Source organism: Asparagus officinalis, chromosome 1 (genome assembly GCF_001876935.1).
Source record: "Asparagus officinalis chromosome 1, Aspof.V1, whole genome shotgun sequence".
In the NCBI taxonomy this organism is placed as follows: domain Eukaryota; kingdom Viridiplantae; phylum Streptophyta; class Magnoliopsida; order Asparagales; family Asparagaceae; genus Asparagus; species Asparagus officinalis.
The window spans coordinates 90,784,932-90,795,401 of NC_033794.1; the positions used below are offsets into that span (position 1 = coordinate 90,784,932).

At 33.8% G+C, this 10,470-nt stretch overlaps 1 protein-coding gene across 1 annotated transcript in view; it reads right to left on the minus strand.

Annotated features, from left to right (window-relative positions):
* LOC109827837 overlaps positions 1-9,990 on the minus strand; it is a 12,797-nt gene extending 2,807 nt beyond the window's left edge. The window contains exons 1-4 of the mRNA XM_020394862.1: positions 9,759-9,990; positions 2,162-2,244; positions 989-1,112; positions 801-918 (exon numbers count right to left, since the gene is read on the minus strand). Of these exons, the coding sequence (XP_020250451.1) occupies positions 801-918; positions 989-1,112; positions 2,162-2,171 (252 nt within the window). The 5' untranslated portion in view covers positions 2,172-2,244; positions 9,759-9,990. The remainder of the gene's footprint in view (positions 1-800; positions 919-988; positions 1,113-2,161; positions 2,245-9,758) is intronic.

The window sequence follows — 10,470 nt, forward strand, 5'->3', positions numbered from 1 at the left end:
TTAGCAATATGGGTATCCTTGGTAACAAGGACCAATTTTAGTCAATGGTAGTAACATGACTCATCTCATCTACTCATTTTCAACGAGACCATTTTAAAATGGGGTACATTTAAATGAATGGATTAGAATGAGCCACATCACTATTAAGGGCCAAGTTTGTCCTTAGTACCAAGGTCATTCATTTCTCTGTCTGTGTGTGTCAAGATATATTTCTTTCTAGGGCATAACTAGATTTGTTATGCCCACTTTCAAAATTACACTATATGTAATAAATTTGCTTGATCCATTCCATTCATTTCAATCTATATGTTTTAGATGGTATACAAATAAAACAATTAAACGTACTGAATTATAGTTACTCATGCATCAAGTGATTGCAAAGTTAACAGTTTTATAACAATATAACCTAAAAAGATAGTGAAAAATATGTGTTAGAAGTACTAAAACATTATGATTTTTGATTTGTAGATGTTTTAAGACATTTAAATCATGATGAATGGAATGGATCATCCATGGTAATAGTCTAACGCATGCATCAAGAGCTCTCTTTTATCCAATTGTCTGGAAACCGTTAAATTTTTTACCACTTGATGCATGTGTAATATACCCTTAACACACATGATTTTTTATTAATAGACATCTTAAGATGTAGATCAAGAATGGAGTTGACCGTCCAATTTCATTGCATAATACACATTTTAACTAATGGGCATAACTAAGCTACCATAGGAATAAATAAGTCTTCCCCATACACACACATGCACACAGAGAGAGGGGCAAAATCAATGGGAGAAACTCACAGCGCATGCAGCAGCAGCAAGGCCACCTCGCTCTCTAGGATCCTTGTTGTAATATTTTCTCAGATAGAGTATAGCAGCACAATACCAGATCAATGGACAAACAAAGCCAAGAAGTAATCTGCAAGTGAATGATGTGATCAGAGGAGTAGAAAGAAGAGAGGGAAAAAAACAGTAGGTTGCATACTCACGAACACCATCCTATTCCACATCCAAAACATGGAAGAGGCTCGTCAAACATTGCCAATCGTGGATCTTCTTCATCTTTTATGAGAATATACCTCCCAGCACAGTCTTTACAATCACACCATTCCCCTGTACTCAACATTAGAATTCATCAGTCATTATAAAATCATAGAATACTTCAAAATCCAGCAAAAAAATCTAAGCTTGAGATGATTAATACCCAATTAGAAAAATGGCTAATCGTGAATAGACCCCCTTGTAGTTCTATTTGTGTGAATAATCCTCATGTACTATTGGGCGTGGGTGAACTTTTCGACCCTTTTTCTGAGTCAAAAAAAAAAGCAATAGTACATCTATCCTTACCAATAGAACTATAGGGGGTCTATCTACCTCCTGAAAACCTTTTTGACAATTTTAAGAGTTAAAAAAAAGGTCACTCGGGGCTCTATTTGCACAAATAGAACTATAAGGGGTCTATTTGCAATTAACCCAAAAAAATGCCAAAACACAATGGTGAATATAGTGTTCATGTTCGATATATTTATCAGAGTTTTGGGCTATAAATAAGGCTCATCCCCATTTGTAACCCAGTTAAAGAAACTTCTGGCCTTCTAACTGAATTTATGTCATTCAAAATTCCGACCAAATATCAGAACCCTAAGAAGCTCATCAATCTTTAGAAAAGTGAAAAATGCACCTGAATTTTAAAATTAACAATTTGAACATAACTACTATTGATGATGACAAGACGTTTTATATCACAAAATTCTCCATGAGAGGGATACATGGAACTCGAGCTGCATTCACATGAACAATCAGTAACATTTTCAGTTTCATGGAAATTTGAAATCAAGCATGAAATTCGAAGATTTCTTAATATTAGTGAGCTCTTTCTTCCATAAACTTACAGAATATTTTTTAAAAAACAATTTAACAAAAGGACATTACAAACTTGCTATATAGAGCAAGTCTGGGCCAAGTTTAATTCAGGACACATAAACAGTTATACTGATCATTAAACCAAAGTACAAGGTTCAATGTGGATATACATAGTACATATGATGGTCAGGGCATTGGTGTCAGATCCTCTCAGCTCCCTGGTTCTAGTTCAACAGACCAATATCGACTTATGAGCAAAGAAACTAGAGAAAATGCGTCAATAAGTAAGAAGAAACTACCTTGCTTCATCTACAAAGAACACTCCTCAGTCTGATCAATGTCGTTGCCACTTCTTTGTAACACTCCAGAAATTCACTCCAGGCTGCATGATTGAAAACATAAAAACACAACAAAGGTGCCAATAATCATTATTCTTGTATTCGATGCCAAACAAAGGATTGGATCAGGTAAATTGAAACCATTCTAGTTGAGCACTGTTAAAGGCAATCGTTTCTGATAAATTATCAACAAAAAAAAAAAATATCTTTCAAGTCAAATTGGTAACTAAAATTTCCAGCTAGTTCCCCTAAAAAAATCAGCTATTGCCTTACCTCCCAAATTTAGAAACAATGCGGCAAGTTTTTGCTAAGAATTCAAGTACAAGGGAACTTATAAATACTTGCTTCAACTTAAGAGGAATGTAGAAATAAAAGAAACTGAGGTATATGTATTAAACTGACCATGCCTCACCAGATCGAAAGATGGCAAGTGGCCACATATGTAAGTGCAAGGTGGCTGATCATTTGCCAATCTGAAATATGGACAAAACTTAGTGTTGCCTTGTACATACACGTGTTCCATTGAACAGCGCTTTAGGCCACTTGCCATCTTCAGCCGGCCGCCAAAAACTTCTTATAACGATGTAAGCAAGAGAACTTCCTTGTAATTAGGAATTCTCCCAATCAATACTCTCAAGTCTCACTCATAGACAGAGCAACTTTCAATCCCTAGGACCCTAGCCTCTCATGCTCTCATCAGCAAAAGCAATCTTTCTACAAATAAAGCTTAATCCTCCGATATTGGTGGAACTCAATAAGCAACCTGATATATAGTAAGGAAAAATTTTAAATTTTTATTTTTCAAAATTTTTAACTTTTGTGCTAGTTGGGTCAATTAGATCAATAATTCAACTACCATGTCAATACAGAAGTTTTTGCTGCATCAACTACAGGTTATACAAATTCTGGTTGACACTTATAGTCTAATTTTCATCAAGATTGCAAGTTTGTGTACTAATTATATCACTTTATTTTTAAGTCACCAATACTAAAAATCTTGATAATTCTGGTCAAGTTTACATAGTGATCTCACCTCCACAAAAGCTAGCAGGTACAGTTTGGTTTTTAAATCCTCTCCAGCTATTGGCTTTGGATGTAGATATGCTTATATAGTAAACCGATAAGGAAATAATCCAGCCCAAAATTCTAAAGAGACACTCATCTTCTAATATTCCAAGATATTACTCTATAGGAGAACGAAAAATCATGAACCAAGTTTTTAATAACTAAAGCACTTTAATATTATTTGGTATCTTGTTATGAAATTGGGGATATTGGTACATTTGTTGTTTTGGTATCATTTACTCCCTTCATAATGTATATGTTCAGGATCTTTTATTTTCCTACGCTAGTTTATTAAATGCAAACTTAGCTTTATAAATGTCATCTTTCTTTGATTGCCTCCGTTAATTTCTCTAATAAGACAATGCTCCCTCAGTCATAACCTTATAATTCCTTGTATAAATATGAGGTTCATTTTTGTCCTTTGCCCTGCTCTAACTGGTAAAAGTATTACTATATCCAATAAAATATTCAAGATCTAATCCAAATCATTACAAAGTGGTTTGGGTACATACGGGTTGGGATCACGTATGGACAACCACAAAGCGTATCATATCTAGATATGGATACAAACATACAATGGGTACTGATCCAAACCCGACTTCTTGTCATCCCTAATCACACCTGAATCCAGGGCCGTCTCAAGCATTTTTGAGGCTCTAGGCAGAGAAAAATATTAAGGGCCTTAATATTTAGAGAAAAAAATTAAGTATTAGTTTTAAAAAAATAGATTTTATATAAAATTTAATTTTCATGCTTTTTAAGATGCAAAGTTACTAATTAAAATTTTATATTCAAGCTTTGATAATAAATACTTTTTAATTGATAAAATTGCCAAATTATTTAATCTTTCTTGAGACATTGTTGAGCGTAAATAAGATTTTATTAATTTTAATTTTAAAAAACTTCTTTCTGCTGGAGCTATACTAACAGGTGTTGTCAGTAGTATTCTATAAGCTATCCATGCATTGGGAAAAGAATTTAATTTTTTTATAAGGTTTAGTATCTCAAATGATGTTTTTAATTCAGGATTTTTTATTTCTTTTAAAACTTTCAGTTCTGAAAATAAATCTAAACCATCAATATCAGATAACATGTCATGTTTTAAAAAAAATTCAAGATGCAAATATTTTTCTTTTTGAAAATCATCACCAAGCAATCTTAATTTTTCTACATCATCACCAAGCTATATATATATATATATATATATATATAATATATATATATATATATATATATATATATATATATATATATATATATATATATATATATATATATATATATATACACTAGTATAGTGCACCGTGCGTTGCACGTGGTATATGGTTATATCAAAATAACTAAAAGAATAATATATAGATATTGAATGAACGTACTAATAATATAATGTATTTATGTTTTTCTCTAGTGCTAATATTCTTTTCTTAAAAAAATTATCATTTTAATAAATATCTTGAGTATCATACTAATATTTTATTCGTGCATTCAAACTTGTTCGTGGATTCGAAGATTGTCCGTTGTGGATTCCGAGGTTACTACTTCCCCGCTGCTCAAATGTATGAGTAATAAATTAAATATATGATAAATAATTATAATATAATTATATAATATTATGATATTGTAAGGAATTAAACTAAATTATAATATTGAATTATATTAAATCTATAATTATGATAAGTAATTATATTAATACCTGTAATATTTATATGATGTATTTCATCATTTATAAAAATGGATTAGATAAGAAATTTTTTATAACAATAATAGATCTTACAAAGCGACAAATGATTCCATAATTGATTCGTATATTTCAATGGACGTAATCAATCAACAACAAAAAAGTAGGATTGTGGCACAAATAAAATACATAAGAACGCATAAAATAAAAAGTACATATGAATCATAACATCAAAAACTTTTCAAATTCATATAATATACCACCGTCGACAGTACAACACACATCACCCAGATTTCTACTTTTGCACCAGAGAATTGTTAGATCCAAACGCATACCAGATGGTTATAGTATTTGTTCCAACTTTCTTTACAATAAAAGAATCTCGATATCAATCTCCTACTCTTAATGTTGCAACCGTTCCTCCCAATAGATGAAAGCTTAAATCCAACATCATCGATCCAACCTAATAACATGATATAGACCGGTTCAATGCGCATCTTAGGTCACCCATTTTATTACTGAACTTGCCTGCATAGGTTTCTTGACATGTTGTTGGCACTATTGAGAGTTAGTTTCTTGAGGTCGGTACACGCTTGTCTTGGTCATTGAGCTGGATAGTTTCAACATGGTCGATGACATCTATTGATCCGCGGACTGCAATAATCGAAGACGACGTTCCATCGGTGGCGCATAGAGATGGTTGATCGTTGATGGGCATTTAATGTGGGCGTCGGTGACCTTATAGAGAAATCTTGGTATAGGGGTTTTAACGTTAGTGTTGTTGCTATTGTCTTTAGGAATGAACATATAAGGAAAGAAGGATGAGTTTGTTACTGATAACAGAAGCCTAAAGGTTGGGGATTGAGTATCTAACTAATGGAGTTATAATGATGATTTAATGTAACTCTTAATGGATTAATAGGATTGCATTAATGGAATGGTTGTTATAATGTTACGTTTAGAGAATTTAAATGGTTATAGGGTAATGAATTATAATCACCACTTATGAAACAATTCATTATCAGTTGTAATGAAACACGCATAATAATAAGTTGATGAAATCTTTAAAGCGGCTAATGCCTCACTCCTTCTCCAGTGTTTATAAAATTAAAATTAAAATTTTTAAAAATATTTTTCCATTTATTAAAAAATTTATATGTTTTTATAGTTGACGATCAATTTTTTGGATTGGCATGACTAAAAAATATATAATGAATGACGGTTTTTAATAAAATTGACGTGCATTGCAAGCTCTAAGTACATTTAAGAAATATATAATGAATGGTTTTGATGACATTAAATATTGGATTAGTAAGAGGGGTTAACAAAAAATAGAAGTTAAATATTAGTGGACAATCATAGGAGAGTTATGACATTATTAAGAATGCATGCATATAGTATGTATGTGTTTTATGATTTTTATGTATGTATGTATGTGTTTATAAGCGGTAATTTTCGTGAGAAATATTTTACACATAGACCAAACCACTTTTTAGAATAGTATTAAATATATTATATATATATATAATATATATATATATATATATATATATATATATATAATATAATATAATAGTATATATATATATATATATATATATATATAGTATAATATATTATATATATAGTGAAACTCCTATCAAACTTAAGTGGATAGCAAATAGTGAGTGTCCACCAAAGTTTTTAACCACTCATTATTGCCTAGCGGATCCCATGTATTATATAAAAAGGTGTTTTATATTAATATATGTGCATGCTAAAGTGCTAGAAACTTTTGGTGGACATCACTTAAGTTGATAGATCTTGCTCATATATATATATATATACTATATATATATATATATATAACGGAGAGGAGAGAGAGAGAGAGTATATCTTTTGGGCCCAATAAAAATGGGGGCCCTAGGCATATGTCTTAGTGGGCCTATGGCCTTCAGTCGGCCCTGCCTGAATCAATGATTTTACTATTCCAACACCTTTTTGTCGAATTACCAATTTAACCGTCTGAAAGATCATCTTTGAGGAACTTCTTTAATGTTCATGGCAACGGGGTCTTGGATTTTTGAGCCGAAGGACCTGCAAACATTTATGAAAGAGGTTACCTTTCTGTACCCGTTTGGAGAGGCGGATCTGGAGGAGGAGGAAGAGAGGCCTTCTTTGAACTGTTGTCGATCGAGCTCGTATTCTTCATTCACCCGGATCTTGAATGCCGGTTGCGTCACGACGGCGTCGGTAGCGATGCCGTTGGCTCCCACTGTGGTCGCCAGCTTGTTTTCGGTGAAAGTCGCTGTTTTCATTGCTTTCGAAATCTGTTACAACTTCAAACGTTACAACAAGAATCGATAAAAAAGGTCGGTCTTTTTATAAGACCTCCTTGTGCAACAAAACAAAGATTACAACTTTTCGAAAATAAACACGAGATCCCGTTTTGGTGCGGTCTCGCTTGCGTGGGTCTTTGGCCTGTGACGGGGATGGTTGATATCCGTGGACCACCGGGCAATCAGATCTGGTCCGGATAAATCGGACAGAGTTTCGTCGATCCACGTGAGATCTAGAAACTTCTGATCCAGAAATATCGGACAGAACTTCGTCGATCCGCGTGAGATCTAGAAGCTATAAGCGTATACCTCGGTTAAGGCGAGGTATTAGCTCTTCTTAGTATTAACGCTAAAGGCTAATACTAAGGAAAGGAGGGGAAACGGGTGATGAAGGCTGATGTAGACCTCTCCTCCTCGGTTGAAGCGCTCGATCACTCTTTGCTGCAGCAACGTAATCAATCAATCAAACAAAAAGTAGGATTGTGGGCACAAATAAACTACATAAGAACGCATAAAATAAAAAGTACATATTGAATTCATAACATCAAAACTTTCAAATTCATATAATAATACCCACCGTCGACAGTACAACACCATCACCAGATTTCTCACTTTGCACCAGAGAATTGTTAGATCCAACGCATACCAGATGGTATATATATTTGTTCCAACTTTCTTTACAATAAAGAATCTCGATATCAATCTCCTACTCTTAATGTTGCAACCGTTCCTCCCAATAGATGAAAGCTTAAATTCCAACATCATCGATCCAACCTAATACACGATATAGACCGGTTCAATGCGCATCTTAGGTCACCCATTTTATTACTGAACTTGCCTGCATAGGTTTCTTGACATGTGTTGGCACTATTGAGTTAGTTCTTGAGGTCGTACACGGCTCTGTCTTGGTCATTGAGCTGATAGTTTCAAACATGGTCGATGACATCTTTGAGGTCCCGGACTGCATAATCGAAGACGACGTTCCTCGGTGGCGGCATAGAGGATGGTTGATCGGTTGATGGCATCTCTAATGTGGGCGTCGGTGACCTTTAAGAGATCTTGGTTAGGGGTTTTAACGTTAGTGTTGTTGGCTTTGTCTTTAGGCTGAACATATAAAGGAAAGAAGGATGAGTTGTTACTGATAACAGAAGCCTAAAGGTTGGGGGATTAGTATCTAACTAATGGAGTTATAATGGTGATTTAATGGTAACTCTTAATGGATTAATAGGATTGATTAATGGATGGTTGTTTAATGTTGACGTTAGAGAATTTAAATGGTTATAGGTAATGAATTATAATCACCACTTATGAAACAATTCATTATAGTTGTAATGAAAGCACCTAATAATAAGTTGAAATCTTTGACGGCTAATCCTCAACTCCTCTCGTGTTTATAAAATTAAATTAAATTTTTTAAAAATATTTTTCCTTATTAAAAAATTTATATGTTTTTATAGTTGACGTATCATTTTTTTGGATTGGCATGCTAAAAAATATATAATGAATGACGGTTTTTATAAAATTGCACGTGCATTGCAAGCTAAAAAGTGTTTTATATTAATAAATGTGTGGCTACAAACTTTGGTGGACATCAACTTAAGTTGATAGGAGTCTTGCTCATATATATATATATATATATATATATATATATATATAGAGAGAGAGAGAGAGAGAGTATATCTTTTTGGGGCCCCAATAAAATGGGGGCCCTAGGCATATGTCTTAGTGGCCTATGCCTTCAGTCGGCCCTGCCTGAATCAAGTGATTTTACTATTCCAACACCTTTTTGTCGAATTACCATTTAACCTTCTGAAAGATCATTTTGAGGAACTTCCTTAATGTTCATGATAACATGACACTATGAATTAAAAGAAATAAAAGAATGGGCCTACCGTAAATACTCAAGGGAAAAGAAAATCTAAACTGAAAGGTTTGCAGTTTACCACGTCTCTCGAAGAACAGCAGATGTAAGAAAACTACAAACAGACATTGGTGAACCAAGAGAATATGTATGAGTTATTACAATAACATCGCTGTCATCTATTAATAAATCCAAATTGAAGGCTTCCTCAAAATCAAGCATTAGACAATAGGAGACCCCAATTATGTTTCATGCTAATTTCAATTTTACAATAATAACAATAGGATCACAACAAAATAAATTAAAAATAATTCAGAGTATTCAGAACCCAGCATAACAAGCAATTCAGAAAAAACACTAACGTATCAATTTCATAATTCCAATTTTCTCTAGAAATGGATAGCCGATAGCCCACTAAATCATCAGATTCAACTCAAAACTCAATTTGCAACTAACAATTTCACCCTCAAATTGATCAGTTGGAGATCACAGAGATCTAAACAACCCAAAACACAAACTTCAATTCAGGCAACCATAATCACGAGAAAACAAATTATGAACCAAAAACTCGTTGAAACACTGATTAAGCTTTGGAACTACAATGAAAAGTACAAGGAAACAGTTCAAAGGCGTCACCTTTGAGATCGAGAGAGGCCGAGGAAACAGAATGTAAACAAGCGGGGGACTTTTTATGACTATTTTCGTTGAATTGTTCTTCCTTAAGAGCGATTTTGGGAGTAATAAATTCTTTTATGGGTTTTCCTTTTCCGTCGCTGGGGTTTTGAGTTTACGGTCTTACGCCGGTGAGTCTAAGGAAACGATACGGGTGAGATTTTAGGGGGGCGGTGAGGACGGTGCGGTCGTTGACTTGAGGAGATTGAGGGAGGAACGAAGTGCGTAGAATGGGGACGCGGTGAGTGGATCGTTCGTTTTGTGGGCCGTGGGCCCCTAATGGTAGAAGCGGTCTTTGTCCTGATCCAAAAGTTTCACCCCCCTTGCTATCTCTGAAAACATTTAATTTTACGTTAACATTCGCGCTCTAGTAATTATATTTATTTAATAGTTCCACGAGTTTCAAAACCTTGGGGAATCTTACCCAGGATTGATCTAAAAAGTTTTATTTGAAGAAAATAATTCTGGAGACGTTTTAACTTTTAAAAAAAGAGCCAACAATAAGCTTTGCTAAAGGCACCCAAAATATGGGACCAATAAAGGGGACAAGTGAAGTGTCACCCTCCTATTGGATAATGAGTTGGCCATCATTAATGATAACCAACTCATTATCCAATAGAAGGGGGACACCTCACTTGTCCCCTCTATTGATCCCATATTTTGGGTCCTTGAGGAA